We start from the raw sequence: 17,698 nt of genomic DNA, 5'->3' as shown, positions 1-17,698 counted from the left end.
TATTTTCTTTTGGTTTTCTTTTCCAGTTGAAATGACACTGGGAAAGCGAGACTGGCAAAATTACGCGTGGGGTGTTTTTCAGGTTGATACTATACCATACCCTCTTTTATTTGGTATACCACATTGAATTTCGAACTATTACATTTTGATCCCTGATTTCCGAGTACTAGTTTCAAGATGCCAAAACAAGTACTTCTTAATTCTCGGGTCAGATGCCCAAATCGCGCACGCTGTTCGCACATGTCTTGTTTGTTATCACGTATTCACTAGCTTGCCCTCTGAGTTTGACCCCTCACGTGCCCCTCTTTTCAGGTCGTCAATACATTTGTGGCAGTCATGAAGCTAGAACTGGAAGCTAGACTAGGTACTCTCTAGTGCTCGGGTATAAACGAGATCACTATTCCTAAACTAAACGAGATGTTCCGCTACTCTAGCTCGATAACACCAGCTTACTTCATCTACAAGCCGACGATCCAAGTACATAGATTACTTCTGGATTTGATCTCGAACTCCTCATATACATCGCATTTCCCACCCTTCCTCTCCCTCGTAACAAACATCCCTAGCTTGCGTAATCAATTCTTCTAGCCTATAGTCGTCCCGAGCGTACACACTAGTATATTCCAGCCTACCTCTTTTCCAGCCTACCTCTTTCACAATCTCCACTAAACAGACAAAACACCTCTTTAAACCCATAACCCTTCATTGAAATTCTCCCCGTATTTTCATGTAAAACCTTGATCAAAAGAGCGTGATTATTCGCACGATGGATCACGTGATAAGTAGATGTCTTTGCTACATAAATGAAATCTAGCTATTTCTCATCAATGTCTTCACCGAACATTCTAATACTGTAACCGAAAAGAGGCGCAAGTATGTAAGTACGCGAGGTTAACTTAGTTTTTACTTCTATCTTTACTTCCATCTGGCATTAATTTTGTTCCTAAGACTTCTTTAAGTAACATCTTTAACCTTTATATCATACGGATTTCATATATTATCAATCACATTTTGCCTGTGTTGTGTTTGCGTTCTTCAGTTCGCCAGGAAAGTGTGTCAGACTTTATCTTACGTTTAAATCTATTAGTCTATATCTGAAACTTAAAATTAAAGTCTACATTACGTCCATGAAGAGCTGTACCAGTGCGATCATTACGTGGAGTCGGAATCGCCAAAATCACTATTATCAGATACCCGTTCAACAACTCCCGGTCTGAGTTATCTGAATGTCTTGTGTCAGATACTGTTATTCAAATTTAGCCGAACGTCTAGGGCTACCCTCTTCCGAAGATAAATTGGACAAATCGATAAAGTGTGAAGTTACAGAGTCGGAACAAGTGCGTAATGTATAAGTTATCGACACTACTAAGTCTCACCTCTAGTGGTTTATGGAACAAGACTCCACGCAAAAAACATTAAATGGAGCAATGGAGAAGTATCAACAGACGGCTGTGCAGTCCTGTTAAAACGCACCGGGCGCCAAAATAGACGGGCGGTATTACTTTTTGAAGTTAGGTAGAGTTTGTAATAACTGTGATATAAAACATAAACACCGTACCGTGCTAGTATGGAGGAGTCAATTAATCATCGCTTCCTCACAACTACCTCCAAACTATTCTACGACCACGCAAGCCAAACACAACTAACCCTCCAGCATGCCCTCCCAGCCCCCAATCCCCAACTTCGAAAATACCAAAACCCATACGCGCGACCGTACATGTTCAAAATATCCTCTTCACCCTCGCTAAAACCCCCTTCTTTTCCATGTAATATCAAGAAGGGAGATGTGATTGGAAGTGACGGGATCCGATCCTGCATATATTAATTGGTGGCGTAACCCACCTGCATATCAACTCTCGGCTGTCTTCCGATTCTCAACTTCACACTTCAAAAGCCCATTCCCTTCGCCCTTCATCGCAGCTCCCTCACCAAAAACAGAACAATTTACTTATTCAACCCCTCAAATGCGAGACACTCTCGTAATTCTACTCTGGTTCGGCTCGGCAGCAACGGCGTATTATTGTTCGAGTACGATTTACAACCAGCCGAAATGCTGTAATGGCTTTGTTGTCGCGCCGAATGGTCTAAGGTACGGCGGCGGTTGTAAGTCTTTCTATACCACCACCTCCCTTCCTCCTCTCCCTCTTTCCACCCTCCTTTCCACCCCTACCTCCCCAACCCACTGACACACCACGCAGGCGTAGGTGCCGACCTCTGCCTCCGACCCGGAAACCGGTGTTGTCTCGATACATGGAAGCAAGAAGCTTGTTGCAACAGTGTATGTCCCCTCCTCGCCTCCCTATCTTGGAGGCGAAGGTTGGCTAGGCTAATGTGAATCTGGGGGGATTAGAACTTCAGTCCGCAGTTTGGGATTGAATGTGGGCCTATTAATTAGATGTGCGGGTGGTGTGGGGGGAAGGGAGGGGACTTTTCGTGGAGTATGAATTGTATGAATTGTATAAAGCATGACCAAGTTCCCATTCCTTTCTTAAAAGTGACTCCTCTATGTACTATTGCCCATGAACTCCTTAACCAGAAAACCAATTGCGCCTTAACCATGAAAATAACCGAGCTGAGAGAAGTGAAAATTTGTAACAGTTTGTGCGACATGTACTTCTGGCTGCAAGACGAGCCATTGTACATGCGAACCATTGAAGGCTCCATAGATAGCCTACAACCAAGCACATCCGGTATTCTCTCCACCACAGGACATCTATACAAGGTCGTCGTTAGCGGGCTTCCATTCTCAGGCTTCAGAGAGATGGGGGCAAGAGGAATGTCCACAGAGAAAGCTTTGTAGCAGCAGAGAGGGGAACAAGGACGACTTACGATGTTGATACCATCGTTAACGTTCTCGCCGCAATACCAGGCTTCACACGTTCCCTTTTGACCTTCGCAGCGGCACTTAGTGGTACCAACGTACTTGCTGTTAGCGCAAAGTGGCACTAGATCCAGAAGTCAGTACGAAAGGCCAATGTACTAGAACTGTGCAAAGAAGATCTGTTATTACTTACTGTTACCCTCACACCCACCACGCTCCATGAGAGCGTTGCGGGCGTTGGGACTGATGGTACCGGCAAGAGCACTAGTGGTGAGGAGAGCAAGAATTTGGATGGTGGTGAAGAATTGCATTTTGAGGAGCGATTTTAAAGGTACTGGTGAGTTACAGAGTGAATTGGGTGAATTGAGCGAGCTGCTTTCGAGGGTATGATTGTATGAGTGTGTGAGTGCGAGTGCGTTTGATTGATGCAAGAAAGAACAAAGCAATGTCTTCGGCAGACTTTATAGTTATTCTATCTCCAAGCAAATGAACTATTCTCACTCACCAAATCCAAATTGCATCTTCACTGCCACTCTACGTGAGGTACTTCACGATATAATCCAACTTGGCGGATTTGGGGAACGTAGAATCTAGGGCGCCAGATCCCAATTATCCTACACCTTTCCACGGATCGTTAGAACCCTTGAACTGTTCCACGATTTCAAAGCCAGTCGCAACACGAAGTAGGAGTACTCTCCCCTCGTCGATGGGAAAGTGATTAGGTGCACCCCTAAGAGGGTGTAATTCTATTGGGTAGATCGTAACTTTAAAGAACTTTATGCTTACTGTGGATAGTTTCTTGGTCGGCGCGGTTGGAGAGGCTTAGCGGATAACTCCTCTGCCATGCTACGGTACTTTTCATAGCGTCAATATTATACGGCGAGGATAAATACTTCGTAAATGGGGTATCCGCCGAACCAAATTAGTACTAGAGGCTGAGGAGCTTTGACAATATATGTAATAACGAAAGTTATCCCGAGGCTTTTTCGAAGGTCTAAAAACAACAATTTATAGAGTTAGTAGTAAGAAATACCCTCTCGTTTTCCTCCGTTTTCTAGTACTACTATACCCTTAGAAACTTTGTGTTTTATTGTCGTTGTCATGAGGATTTCCGACGCTAAAGTACTCATTCGGCCTAGGCCGCAGAAAATGTCAATGCAGCGCAGCATACGCCAGGAGTTCTCCACGAGCAGGAAGTGGCAGATTTTGTCGCATTGACCACCTTGAAGTAAAGATAGCTATAATAACCTCAAGGAGTCCAGAACCTTGAGTAATGAAAAGTAAAAGTTCGTACTTTTTAGATAAAATATAGAAGAGAACATAATATCCGCTTACCCTCGTGATGGAATGGAAGTACTTGTAGGAGATCTTACGAGGGTAACCGGTACCCGTGCCCCTTTTATGGTTATTGTTAGATTACACTCCACTCGGGGAATCGGCCCGAGCTTCGGTCCGCTCGCGCACCGTGCTTGTTTCCCTCTTGGTACTTCCTTTTGTTCAACCAAACTTTCTCAGCAATCTCATAACACCAAGATAAAGCAAAGCCTGAGCTTGGTTTTCAGAATATTAGTGAGAAAAGCGTTTTTCCCAAATTCAAGTTCTTCTCCCACTGACTTCGTATCTTGGGCTCTTTGTTCTCAGGAAAATGCTGTTCTGAGTTCCCACGAGTCCATCATTTTTTCTTTATTCCGACGCGAAAACAGTTTCTAAGTATCCTCCTGGGTCTTTCTTTATTTACTAGACGAAAACGGTTAGGATCCTCGAAGGGTTTCTTGTCATGGCATCTCTGGACTCTCTCTGTTCTCAGAAAATCCATTTTCAGGCTGTTCTGTGTTCGTACGAGTCCGCCATCTTTCCTTTATTTGCGACGCGAAAATAGTTTTCGAGTATGCTACTATGCTCTCAAGTCTTTCTTTATTAGGACATGAAAACAGTTAGTTTCTAGGATCCTCGATATGACTCTTTTTGTCTGCAGAGAAAATTGACTACCGCCACTGACGTCTGGATGTAAATTCCTTTTTCTACCTCGTCATCTGTTTCTTTGTCTGATGAGAGGATTCTGAACGTTTTTAGCGTTTTAAAAAACAACCGTGCCCCATCGGCGTAATGTGCTTTGTTTATGCTCTTATGAAGGGGTAGAAAAAAGCATAAAAGACCGTCTTCAAGTATGCATTTTCTTGTTTATAGACCAGCTTTACTGCTTCGTCCTACTTGTCGCTAAGCTCTACTATTACGATCTTAGCAATGGATTTCCCCCCAGAAAACGTTGAACACCCAGAACTATGCTACAAGGGACTCGTGTATGTGCCTGAAGGAGAGGAACCTCCAGAAGGGTTCGAAGAGTCACGTCGTGGCTTAGATATCGAGAATTATGATTACGAGAATGATGAGAACCATGAACTCTGCTGGTTTTGTGGGTGGACCTCCTACAATCAAAGGACTTCTAACTATGGGCCTCGAATACGATTTCTCCAGGACCGGGCAAACACTGGGATGTGGGCTTTAGGATCGCAGTTACTTCTTAAGGATATTCCAAACGATGGCCACTCTCCCGGAAGCGATTTTGTTACCCAACAATTTCTACGAAACCAGCCTGGCCTGAGTATCCCTCTACTTAAAAGAATGGAGCTATTAAACGAGCCTGGCGATAAGACCTACCTCTTACTCATGAGTCGATCAAAAGGGATACCCCTTGAGGCTATGTGGCATACCCTGTCGGACGAGAAAAAGAATGATCTCCGGGAACAGATGTTTATTTATCTTCGAGAGCTTCGCCAATTTACATCTCCTATTGCACAGACTGTTGACGGCAGGTTAATCGACGACTGTATCATTGGCGCCTGTGGTAGGTCTCGACCGAACTGTAAGCAAATAGGGAATACGACAGAGGAGTGGCTCGAGAGTGTTAAAGAAGAGCTGTTAGTAGGACTATCCAAGGTTCACGAGACAACAGACGCTATAGTTATTGAGAAAGAGTTCCAGAAACTTAAAGATAACTTCCCGGATTCGGAGCCATACATTCTAACCCATGGAGATTTGACACTTGGGAATATTATGGTTGATCCAGAACATAATAAGATAACAGAAATTATCGACTGGGAGTATGCTGGGTATTATCCATGGTGGGCGGAAGTTTGGCTCAACGGCAACTTGGCACAGGACGGGAGTATTGAGCTATTAGAGCCACTTTGGGAGAGACTTTCACCAGATATGGAGACCCAGAGATATAGGGACTTAGTTTCCTGTAAGCTTGCTCCAGTATTACGAGCTTGGGAACGATGTAGATTACAGCACCCGGGAAGTTGGACCTTTTGGTATCGGCCAGCTTTCTCCAAGTGCGAACCCTATGCAGGAAAGTTCCACATGGCAAGCATGGGAAGAGGCGAGAAAAAGCCTCATGTAATACTGGCGGAGCAATATGATTAGTTGGGGGGCGTGCCCTAGGCTGTTATTTTGACTCAGCTGGTTGGTGGTTAATCGCTGTTTCAATTCACGGAATTGGGGATCAAAATTTTCATCAAGTTGTTACAAATGCAACCCATTCTAGTTCCTAGCCCTGTTTACTTGGTCTTCTTTTCGTAGGTTAAGGTTAATTTCAACAACCCTAGCATAATAAAAGCACAGTCTCAACCCTTTCCCTGGCCCTATCCCCCAAAACACATATCCCATCGCCTTCTCCTCAATACCCATCTAATAACCTCTCACCCATCTCAGCAACCACATCCTCAACCCTCCTCCCCTCCTCCACAATAACATCACTCACCACACCCCCCTCCCACTCATCCCCCTCAACCTTTCGATCAGGCACGGCAGCCAACCACCACATTTCCCCAAAAGTCTCCGCACACACAAACTCCGGATGCGTCATCACCGCCCCATCTCCCATCGTAGTCTCATTCCCATCCCCAATAACCTTCACCCCATTCCTTTTCCCTTTCAACACATAGACCATAAACTCCCCCGCCGAGCACGTCTTGACATCAGTAACAATGAAAATCGGCTTCGTACCCCCATAGATTTTGGCATTGGGAGGGAGGTTGGATAAAGCAGTGGTGGATATAGTTTCAACCACATTCCCGGCTTTATCAACAAGTCGCAGTAATTCAATCGTCGTATCTACCATCAAAAACGACAATATCCACGCCGCTTTCCTAAAATTCCGTCCGCTTGCCCCGCGGATATTGAGGACAAGCAGGTCTGCATCCGCGACTCGACTTATGATCTCGCTTGTTTTCGCAAGTGTATCAGAATTCTCAGCTTCCAGAAACTCAGAAATCGGCAAAGTAGCGATGATCTTCTTCTTAGATGTGTTTTTAAAGGTAGGTTGACCAAGTCCCGTCTCGCTGCTTCTGAAAGAGTCGAAACCCATGTTTTTGGACGGTAAAGATTGGGGTGGGGGTTCAGTGAAGGAGATCCACAGGGAAGAGTCGTTGGTGGTGGCTTTGATATCTTGTGACAGTCGATGAGAGAATGCTGCGCTTGTGGTGAAAGTGTCATAGCTCCCGCTTTGAAGGTGAGTTTCCAGGGTGGTTGTGATCGTGTCTGAAGTCTCGGGATGGGGATATCGTGAGTTAACTAGCTGTACAATTTCATAAACGATCTTCTTGCGTAGTTCAGGAGTAAGTGGTTGTAGAGCTTTCTCAAACATTGCTCGTCTTGGATCGTTGGCTGGAATGTGATCTAACGGCGTGACGACGGGGATGACTTCGAATTTTGTGACTGTGTTGGCGGGCGTGGAGGTGTTGACTTCTATGGTAGCACGAACGAATCTTTTCATCGACTTTTCACGTAGAAGGATGGTCAATCTCGATGGCGTGGTGTCGGGTTCGAGAGACATGATTTCATAGCCACTAGACATATGCGCCATTCGGTATTCGTCGAGTGGTGTTGCAAATGCGCCAGTGGCAGCAGAGTAGGGGAATGCGCTGCCGGTATGGTAATCAATCAGATCCTGCCTATCGATCTTGTTGAATACTTTAAGCCAATTTTGGAATTGGTTTGATGCTGGTGTTGAATCCAGCACTAGAGTTGTTTGGCCGAGCCCGAAAATTGATTTGATGTACGAGAACATGATAATGTTTGGATCGAATATTACAAATTAGGGGAGGAATCCAATTCAATATCCGAGAAGTCAAAATGAGATTGATAAATAATGGGGTTCCAAAACGCGATGACATCCCCAATTAAATACCACAAATCTCATAACCCAAACAGGCAGCTCTCGCTTAGCGAAATCCAGCTACCTAGTCTAGCAAATAGGAGAATACTTAGGAAGTCACCCGACAAAACACGTACCTGCAGTAGTTCGAACTTTTTGAGACTGCATACAAAATAGTCAAGCGTCCCGTCTCTGTACGTCTTGTGATACATGTTAGATTGGACAAAAGGAGCTCCGTCGGCGATGATCTATTTGCCATTTCTCACCAATTCGTTTTGAAACGCGAAGGGCGTTTTGGGTCCAATGTGAGGAGGGTTTGATGGGTTGGTTGAGGATTGCGTTTTCAACGGGGTGTTTCTTGAATGTAGGGGTTTTTTGGTTGTTTCGTGAGATGGGATGACGCGAGGATCGTAGGTGGCGAAAGTTTGTGAAGTCTAGCAAGAGATAAGCCAGATATTTACAACTAACTCATAGACATCCATTCCTCGATATCGTCGTGCCTACATATATATCATGCGGTGACGACTGAAAGCGCTCGTCTATTCCCAGCGCCCAGGACCATATTTCGATCATGTCAATACTTAAATCCCGCGTCCCCATCGCTGACTAGACAGCTAGATGCAGAAAACTCAATGGCGAAAGAAAAAAGGTCACTGCTGATAGACATGTGATAGTAAAATTCTGAGAAGATTGACCCAGGGAGAATCTTGGAAATGTGGTGATCCACTTCCAAATTCGGTGTGCCTAGTTGCCAAGCCAAATAATCATGTATACTCAAATTAACAGGTATGGATTCAAATTCTCTATTTGACGATCTTCGATTCTTGATTTACTTCTACAGACTCACCTCAGTATCATGAATCTAGGGAGAAGTGTGACGTTTAGGTGACCAGGTGCGAATCGAGAGCGGGGTATATGGATTTTACAAAGGAAAAGTATTTGTGTGTGAAGTATCATTGATTGTGTTGCAAAGAGAGATAATACTCATACTTGGTGCGAGTACTAGGATAAAAGATCCATTTCCTGTAACACAATTCAGCGTTCTCAACCGAGCATTTGTACCTACTTCTGCGCACACCCCCTCGCGGAGGGAGAAGGCGTAGCTCGGCCACCGCATGCGAAGTCGTAAAAGCTGAGGATGTGGTTTGATTAAATACATTATGGTATTAGATTTTGTAAAGTCTAGTCTCTTGACCAGTGTTCCGAATTTAGTGACCAAGGTATATACCTAGAGCTATACTAGGTAGGTAGGTACCTACCTTACCTTTTATAATCTACTCCGGTAAGGTAACCAAAAAAATAATTTAGGTAGGTACCAAGGTTACCCGTATACAAAAGTACGGGCCGAGGAGTTTTAGGTACCTTTCCGAGTCACGTTATTCCTAAAAACAGTAGTTAGGTACCAAAAAAAATTAAAAAAGGTAGGTACCTTGGTATACCTTACCAAATTCGGAACACTGCTCTTGACAGTCTAATAGAACTATACATGTCAGCATGTATTCCATCACAGCCAAACGAACAGAAATTCCAACATTATTCATTACGACAGGACTTCCCATTCCAACAACCCCAACTCTGCGTATCCCCCCATCCAACCTCCCGCACCGACTTCCTCCCTCACAACCCAAACCTCTCTCCACCCTTCCTCACAAACCTCAACGGAATCCTATCCCCCCGTGCCAACTGCAACGTGATATTCTGCCTACTCCTCCGAATCTTCTCCCTCGCACTTTGAATCGCAACATCATACAACGCCTTCCTCTCCACCTTCCCCATGTCCTTGAGCTCCTTCTCACTAGCCCACTCCCCAACATCAAGCTCGACACTATACCGCTGAAATATCGCCGCCAAAACAGCTGTGATCTCGACCTGAGCAAATCGTCTTCCCGGACATGCGCGCGGACCGTCGGAGAAAGTCATGAACGCCCCTTTCTCGGGCCCGCGAAGCGAGGTTGCAGTGCTCGTTTCGAAAGATGCAGTCTCAAGGCCATCGACGAGCTTATCGCTGCTTTCGCGTTTTGCGCCGTTTAGCCAGCGTTCGGGCACGAAATCATCCATATCATGTTCCTTGCCGGTGATTTGACTCTTGAATTTAGGCCAGTACCGCGGATTACGGTTCGTGCCTACGACGTTGATATGTATGAATGTGTCATCTGGGATCACGAAGTCTCTTCCATCGACTCTGACGTTTTGATCACCGCTTGAGATTTTAGGGATGCTGCAGATTGCGGGGACGAGGCGCATTTGTTCGTTTAAGGATGCGCCGACCATGGAGTTGTATAGTTTTGGCATGTGCGTATGGTAGTCCCATCTTTCGGCTGGTAGGTCGCCGACGATGGCATCGATATCTGCTTGTACTTTGCGTTGTGTTGCGAGGGAGATGGCGAGGAAGAGCAGGGTGAAGTGAATGCTGTTCGCGCTTGTTTCGTGGCCGGCGAAGAGGAAGATGAAGGAGTTTCCGATGATTTCTTCTTTGGTAAGGTAGGACTGTGGATCAGGAAGTTGTAGATCTGGGGAACCTTCTGTGGAGGCACGTAGCATCGGTCCCAGGAGATCCATAGTTCCTTTTTCGGACTCACCAAGATAAAGTTCCTTCTTTTTGATTTCGACAAGTTCGGTGAAGTAGGCTTTGCATTCGTTGAAGGCTTTCAAAGCGCGTTTTGGTGCGGAGAATGGAAGATATTCTGATAATGTTAGGAGGTACAATTTGGACGTTACAGGGTGCATACTTAATTGTGATGGCGAGGAAGGAATAGCAAACCAATATATATCTTTCAACAAAGATGTTAATGCGTCTTTCATACTCATTGTGTGATGCGCCAGTAGTTTATCCCCAGAATATCCAGATAATTCTTTCCCATTCAATTTTTCCTCGCTCTCCCATGGCCAAAGCTGAGGTACACCAAAACCAGCCGCGCAAATGACATGTAAACTCAAAGTCGCTGTTCCAACATTCGAGTTCTCGACCCGGAAATCACTCATAGTATTACCATCACCTCTTCTCCAAGTCTCCAACATACCATTAGTTTGCCTCAGACTCTCCTCAAAAACCATCTTGTTACTCTTTTCACTGAAACTTGGACCTACGATCTTTTTGTGACGTTTCCACTCGTGACCCTCAGCCGTGACGATGGATCCACCAAGGATATCGATAACTTTGTAATTGGTGACCGGTTTTACGAAATCAGAGCGTCGAGAAGTGATTTGAGTGATGAGTTCGGCGTTGGATGTTTTGAGATAGCAGAGGAATGGTGAAATTAAGAGAAAGGTGTCTCCATAGGTTTCTTCTGCGTAGCGAAGCTTTGTCCAGGACATGCCTTTTTCTATGATCCTGTTCGAATATGTATGCTGCTTATTTTGAAAGATTGTGGGCAACTCACTGCAGCCATGGCAAGTGTTTGGTAAATGGAAGAGCGCGCAATAGAGGCGTAAATAATTTATTAACGATGAAAGAAAGAGCACCGACTCCCCAATAAGCTGCCGCAATTTGTTGTCAATAGAGAAGTTTTTTCACCGAAGTATTGCGACAAGAAGGGTAAAGCTTACGGTTGATAATATATGGTAGTCCAGTCCTCTTCGCCTTTGCGATGTTGATTTGTAAATTGCGGTAAGTTTTCAAAGCAAAGAGGAGAATTGACCCAAAAAAGGCCCAGGCTATAAGGTTCATCATCTCGACGCTCAAGATCTGATGGTCAGTCGAAAATTCAGCCAAAGCGAGGGCCAACGATACTGAAGGAGAAGGAAGGAAGATAAGAAAAGGTGATCTCAAATCCTCACTTTTCTATTCATCGGCCCCGCCCAACAGAGTTGCAATAGGACCCCTGATACGGCCTTTTGAAATCCCACTTCCACTCCCTATGCTGGGGTGCAAGCCCCACAATTTACAGGGGCGCTTGGTTAGTTTCCAACAATATCCCCTTTACGAGGTGAATCTTGCCCAATAGGAATGAAGTTTGCAAAGGCTGCTGCAGATGCTGCGTATACCACGGACATGTTGACGCCGACATCAACAGATTTGGTCAATGATATAAAATCGCACTTGACGTATATAAATGCTATGGGATAATCTACCAATTGAGAAGTTGAATCCCGCGGAATGATCTGGGGAGGTCTGCTTCTCAAGCCTTGTGAGTACGATAAGATGTTTTTGTTGGTAGCTTGAAGCTCCAGTAGGGACCCAGTAGGATCAGAACTAATCGATTTGCTAGACAACTTCGCGACGGACAAAATAAGTAGCAGTCAAAACAAGTAAATGAAACTTTTGAAGCTCTACTCAAAGTTAACTAATTGAGTCTAAAGAATTAGCGGACAGGTGACTGACATTTATTTCTGCTAGGGTGGTCAACGACATAGAAAATCATATTTCCCAGAACATAGGTAGGTGACTTCAAATATTACCTCGGTGCAAAACCTAGATTTTACTCAAAACCTAGAGCCTTGCATGAGCCTTGCATGATCGTCTGCTTCAATTCCGGGAAAACGTCCTCTGAAACGTTTGCAGCTCAAAGGAGTATGACCTGTGTCTTGCAGTGGCGAGGAGCAAATGCGAAGCGAACTCCACCAGAGGTTTGAGGACAAAACCAAACTTCTTTCGACCGAATTTGTATCCGCCCCATATTTGTTGATACTGGCTGCAATAATTGGAGTCCCTAAACCCTTGACGCTATGGTCGACTGTGCTATCTAATCAATTAAGCTGTGCTGTAGAGCGTAGGTTGGAACCGCAGACTAAAGATATCCGTAGCTGTTGAAAGGGCAACTCTCCTTCCTTGAATGTTAAAGTACTAGATACTTAGGACATGAACCAGTCGCAAGAATGGTAGTCTTTTAAAATAACTGCACTCTGAGTAATCTTTGGATTGATCCGCGACTGAGCCATGCCGTGAGTAGAAGTGGCGCAACTTGACATTATTTGTTTTGGCGTATCGAAGAAATACGATGACGGTTCAAAGCGCAAGCGTTCGAAAGATATACTTGATTGACATAGAAGAGAAGATGAGTTCATCCACCGAATGTCTTCTTGTAAAGTCTGTCAAATGACGCTCGTGCTAATTCACGTAAAGAGCGTTAGTAACTCAACCATCGCGAAACAGTATATAAGCAACGAACCATCTTTATTCTCAAATTCCAATTCAAGCCACTTGACTTTCGTAGTTTCTCGTTCTCGGAGGACGTTCGGATCCAAAGGTATGCCAGGCGGCTTCAGGGCCGAGTATGTCCTTGGACTATCTTTGATGCCTTCTTCAAATAATCCAATTTCAAAGTTTCTGGAGGCAGCCCTAAATAAAATACACGGGCCGCAAGACGTTTCACGTTGAATGTATTCGGGTTCGTCCAAATATGCATCTCCTTGAGCCACTACCATGTATTAGCTCGTGTTAAGGAGAAGGTCAGAGAACTTACAGTCCACTGTAATGAGTGTGCCAGTAGGCGACGCCAGCTGTATGGCAAGTCGGCATGCATCTTGGTAATTTTCGTCCCGTGATTTTGTATTTAGGGCAGAAGAGTGGGTAAAGGTGGATAATTTTCTGTTCAATTGGCTTTGGGATCCATTGAGAGCCTGGCTAGATATCCCAAGACGAGGTTGGCCTGTCGAGGAACCTGAGCTTAGTTGCGATCCGCCAGTGCGAGTATCCAACATATATTTTTGCTGCATAAATTTCAGTGTCTATGCAACAAGGCCTGCTTCTAGATACGTACCAAGTGTGCTTTCGGTGGTAATTCTTGCCAGAACTGAATCACTCCCGTCGCGACAATTTTCTTCGGATTCAACTTGAAAATCCCAGATGGCTGGTACCAACACTGTTTGATGGGAATACAATAGTTGGCGAGGCTATCGACCGGATTCTGTGGATGTGTCATGTTTTCAGCTATTCCACGAACCTGCTGTCGAGTAAGTGCCGATTGGAACGTGTAGAAATCTTTCAATTGAATTTTAGCAAACAAGTTTGTTCATCGATTGATGCAACTGACCTGTGACTGACTCGAACTTGAAGGTTTTACCAGGGTGTAAATGCAGAAATTTGCAAGCCTCCATTGTGTTGGGGTTTTGTTTACCATAAATTCTGAGTGGGATGAGTTCCTCTTCTGAAATAAACCCTAGAATGCATGAGCGCTGCAAGTTGTGCCAAACTAGCAATTAGTAAGTGGCTCACATATGTCTGGATCCGGAGAGTTCCTTCCTCTCAGTTGACTATGCACAATGAGCTTCGTTTTAGGATGTTTACCGCCGGCTCTCGTTTGACTTATCTGAAGTCGGCAGGGTATTGCCGGAGCCATGGCAGATTTGGACACTAACACGCGCCTAATCAATCAGTTCTCATTAGTATCCATCTGGGGCTAAGTTGACTTAAATAAGATGGAAGGGGCTGCCGAACATTCTGCTAAAGGGTCTTGCAGTGTGATCACCACATAGCTCGATCAGCTCTGGTTCTCCTTCCCCCTCCGGCGGATGAATTTGTGTTTGTCTCAAGAGCATTTGGCGACATACTTCGGCAGTTGGGCGGCCAGGGTATGATTTTGGGTCTATACGAAACATTTCCTGTAGTGTGTCACCCACCGACGAGAGGTAATGGTCGTCAGAATTCTCCAGAACGATAATTTTGCTTTTGACACATGTTTTCAGCATTTTGCTTTTGCCATCTATCATCCAGAAACAGGGTTCCTTGTGGTGAGCTCTGCCTTCAGCAATTCGGTCTATCGTAAACTTTTCAACAGCAAGTTTCCCACCCTTTAAGGATGGGGACGATAGAAGCGGTTGCATTTGTTTGTGCTTTTCTTTCTTGGCAGATTCCCAAAGTGCCCCTGGGAGGATGAACACTGCAACCTCCAGAATTACACATGCCATGGACCAAACATCGTAACTCCTAGAAAGGCTAACCCGATCCGTTGCAGTGGACTCGGGTGCGGAGTAGCTGAGAGTCCCAGATCTGTTTTGTAGACCAGTAGATTTTGCGCTCCCACTCTCCAAAGCCTTCATCTGAGCTAGGCCAAAATCGGTGATGATGAGGTGTCCTTGACGATCGATCAGTATGTTCGCTGGCTTGAGATCAAAGTGGCCCATTATCACGGCTCGTCCGCCACGTTCACCGGCAGATTGAAACTCATTGTGCCAAATGAGCTTTTCGTGCAGAAACTGTACTCCCTCTAACAAATCAACTACCTCGCCCCACAGCCAGTGATTGATAGGGCAACCTCGAAATACTGAAGAGTCAGGCGAGTAACCTGGAGGCTCGAATGGAAGATTCTCATCCAGTATTTCTTCGAGGCTGCCGGGATATTTGGGAAAGATGAGATTAATGATTTCGGTTTCGCCCTCGTACATTTTAAATGCAAAAAACATTTTGATGATTTTGGGGTGATGATTCTCTTCTCGTGCCAGGAGAAGAAGGAGATCTAATTCGTCTTGTACGGCGAGGCGGCTCTGTACATCTGAGGCCTTCCTTATATATAGCTTCTTTCTGACAAATTCCTTGTTGTCTTGGTATGTTATGTCGTTCTTTTGCCGCCAAGTTAGCACTTATATACCAGAGGAGAAATGAGGGAATGCGTAGGGCACCGCGGACTTTTGACAGATAATGTCTACAAAGTAACTGGGAGCTTGCGACTAACCCTAATTTCTCGAAGATGTACCCGTGAATAGCCTGGGAGCGGCCACTATGAAATTTGTTTTGGTATCAAAATACACGTACCTGTATTCTCCGGGCAAGATATTCAGTATGAATCTCCAGCTTCTTGATATGCAACAGGTGGCTTCTGGTCTCGTCGAGATCTCGCTCCTTGATGAAGGGAAGGTTTGCTTCCCTAGGCAGTGTATCGCACATGCCCTTCCCCATTTCTGGTGGTCTAAACAAGTTGGATGTGTACCTATACGTTTCGCATAGCTCATCCTGAAGTTGCAGAATTGACTTCGTATTGAATTTCGAAAGTGCCATAAACTGGGGTTTTACGCTCCCATTTGGAAATAGTCCGGCTTTGAGGTCCCGAAATAGAGCGGTAGTGCTTGCGCGAACGTATTCAAGTTGTCCGATGTCATGATTCTCGTTGAGAAGACCGTTCTCCAGAAATGAGTGGATGGCGAAGGTTGCTCCCATGGAAACCATGATGATAATTGTTGTATGCAGATTTGAAGACGCAAGAATCGCTCTCACAGTCTCCTCGTCAAATACTGCGGCACTACCGTTACACTGCTCGCAAAGGATACAGCCACATATTAATACCGCTTCCAGTAGCACTGTTTCCGTTACAATACGTCTTGTGATACTAAAAGGAAAGAGCAAGTTCGTGTCAGAGCCATTGGCAGAGTTGCCATCTTTTCTTACTGCATGGTGATAAATCCTCTTCCGAATCTGATGGGAGATACAGGTGACTTCATGAGCTGCTGCGAGGAGATAGTCTCCTGGTCGTGTGGTCGCGCTTGCTGTATCTCTTGTCGTCGGTAGTCGAGGTGTGGCAGCTTTCTGTCTCGGCTGCGAACCCGGTAAGTCCTTCTCTTTATCAGGCAGAATGCTCATAATTCGCCGTGACAAGGTTCTACTCTCTACCAAAGATGCGATGAAATCTGTCGAATTGACGAAGTCTTTTAGAGCTTCTACTAAGTTATTTAATAATTCCTTTACGGGAACTAGTGTAGTAGACACAATGGCGTTGTTAGGAGTAGGGCTGTTTAAAGGAGCACCTGTGAAACCAGCGCTGATCTTCGTCGCAGATGATTTGCGCGAAATATTTAGATGAGGTTCTCTAAGATGTTCGAATCAAATCAGTAAATGTTTTCCACGTGTGAACTTTGGACGATCACGAAAGCGTAACAGCCACTTACTCTTCTAGAGCTTCTGCAAACCTCTCTTGCCACCCAAGAACTGCAGTAATTCGATTTTGAAGGATTGCAAGAGCCTCACATGCTGTGTTACTGAGCTCGCGGTACTCCTTTCCAGCTATTCGAAGTATCCCATCTAACTTCGGCTCCCCTTCAGAAGTAATCTCATCTTCCCAAATCTCCAATCGTAATAGAGTCTCATCCAAAGCTACTGCTACTTGCGGATGCCAGGCATAGTTCTCGCTCTTCCCTAGGGCAACTTCAATCATATCTATAACGTCTTCGTATTGCTCTTGCAAGGCCCCAGGTCCGACTTCCTTCTGACCGCTCCTACTATGCTCAGAGCCCTGAATTGCATTAGTTCCTTCAGAACTCTTGCCCACAACAATAGAGGATGGGCGCAGAACAAAAGATTTCAGGGCTTCGCGTAACCAGCTAAAAGCCATGCTTTCGATGATCCATTTCCTCACCGGCTCGAGGTCGTCCAGAGCCTCTTCTTCCGGAAACTCCTCATCACTATTATCTAAAGTGATCTCCTGCGCCTGAACACCGAGATTCGAAACCGTGCTCCCATCTCCGTATTTTTCTTGGAGCAAACCAGTGACATGAGATGCTTCCGATTTGATATAACGTGCTGCGACCTTCTGCGCTTGTTCCTGCGCTTCAATCGTAAGATCATCACCAAAGATTCTAAGTAGGCGAGGAAAGTATCTAGCAAAGTGTTCCGTATCAGCCTGCTTTTCCATTACTTCAGGAAATAGCTGCTGCAACTGAGGATCCTTGAGGAAAATCGCAACCAGTTGGCTAGTCGCAGGGACGAGCTCTTGCATTTGCTCGACTGTGTCGGCCATTTCAGTGGATCATTTAGGAAAAGTATGTTTTCATTTCGAGTCGAGACTCTTGTG

General features: G+C 45.2%; 5 protein-coding genes across 5 annotated transcripts; 1 reads left to right on the top strand and 4 right to left on the bottom strand.

Moving 5' to 3' along the window:
• Positions 1–2,671: 2,671 nt before the first annotated feature.
• Positions 2,672–3,132, bottom strand: GLAREA_11358 (uncharacterized protein; the record flags this gene model as incomplete). Its single annotated transcript, XM_008079546.1, has 3 exons — positions 2,672–2,713; positions 2,830–2,945; positions 3,015–3,132. 3 exons carry the CDS (start codon positions 3,130–3,132, stop codon positions 2,672–2,674), a joined length of 276 nt encoding a protein of 91 aa, XP_008077737.1.
• Positions 3,133–5,065: 1,933 nt separating this feature from the next.
• Positions 5,066–6,247, top strand: GLAREA_11357 (Protein kinase-like (PK-like); the record flags this gene model as incomplete). Its single annotated transcript, XM_008079545.1, has 1 exon — positions 5,066–6,247. The coding sequence occupies one exon, from the start codon at positions 5,066–5,068 to the stop codon at positions 6,245–6,247; it is 1,182 nt and encodes a 393-aa protein (XP_008077736.1).
• A 253-nt stretch (positions 6,248–6,500) lies between these two features.
• GLAREA_11356 (ClpP/crotonase) lies at positions 6,501–7,892 on the bottom strand (the record flags this gene model as incomplete). Its single annotated transcript, XM_008079544.1, has 1 exon — positions 6,501–7,892. The coding sequence occupies one exon, from the start codon at positions 7,890–7,892 to the stop codon at positions 6,501–6,503; it is 1,392 nt and encodes a 463-aa protein (XP_008077735.1).
• Positions 7,893–9,596: 1,704 nt separating this feature from the next.
• GLAREA_11355 (Cytochrome P450) lies at positions 9,597–11,294 on the bottom strand (the record flags this gene model as incomplete). The annotated part of the gene is made up of 1 exon (XM_008079543.1): positions 9,597–11,294. The coding sequence occupies one exon, from the start codon at positions 11,292–11,294 to the stop codon at positions 9,597–9,599; it is 1,698 nt and encodes a 565-aa protein (XP_008077734.1).
• Positions 11,295–12,979: 1,685 nt separating this feature from the next.
• On the bottom strand, positions 12,980–17,644 carry GLAREA_11354 (Protein kinase-like (PK-like); the record flags this gene model as incomplete). Its single annotated transcript, XM_008079542.1, has 10 exons — positions 12,980–13,026; positions 13,088–13,336; positions 13,382–13,628; positions 13,679–13,899; positions 13,952–14,077; positions 14,134–14,171; positions 14,224–14,282; positions 14,469–15,476; positions 15,670–16,717; positions 16,797–17,644. The coding sequence occupies 10 exons, from the start codon at positions 17,642–17,644 to the stop codon at positions 12,980–12,982; spliced, it is 3,891 nt and encodes a 1,296-aa protein (XP_008077733.1).
• Positions 17,645–17,698: the final 54 nt, after the last annotated feature.

Source organism: Glarea lozoyensis (genome assembly GCF_000409485.1).
Source record: "Glarea lozoyensis ATCC 20868 chromosome Unknown GLAREA11, whole genome shotgun sequence".
NCBI classification, from domain to species: domain Eukaryota; kingdom Fungi; phylum Ascomycota; class Leotiomycetes; order Helotiales; family Helotiaceae; genus Glarea; species Glarea lozoyensis.
This window is presented reverse-complemented; position numbering and strand designations above follow the sequence as displayed.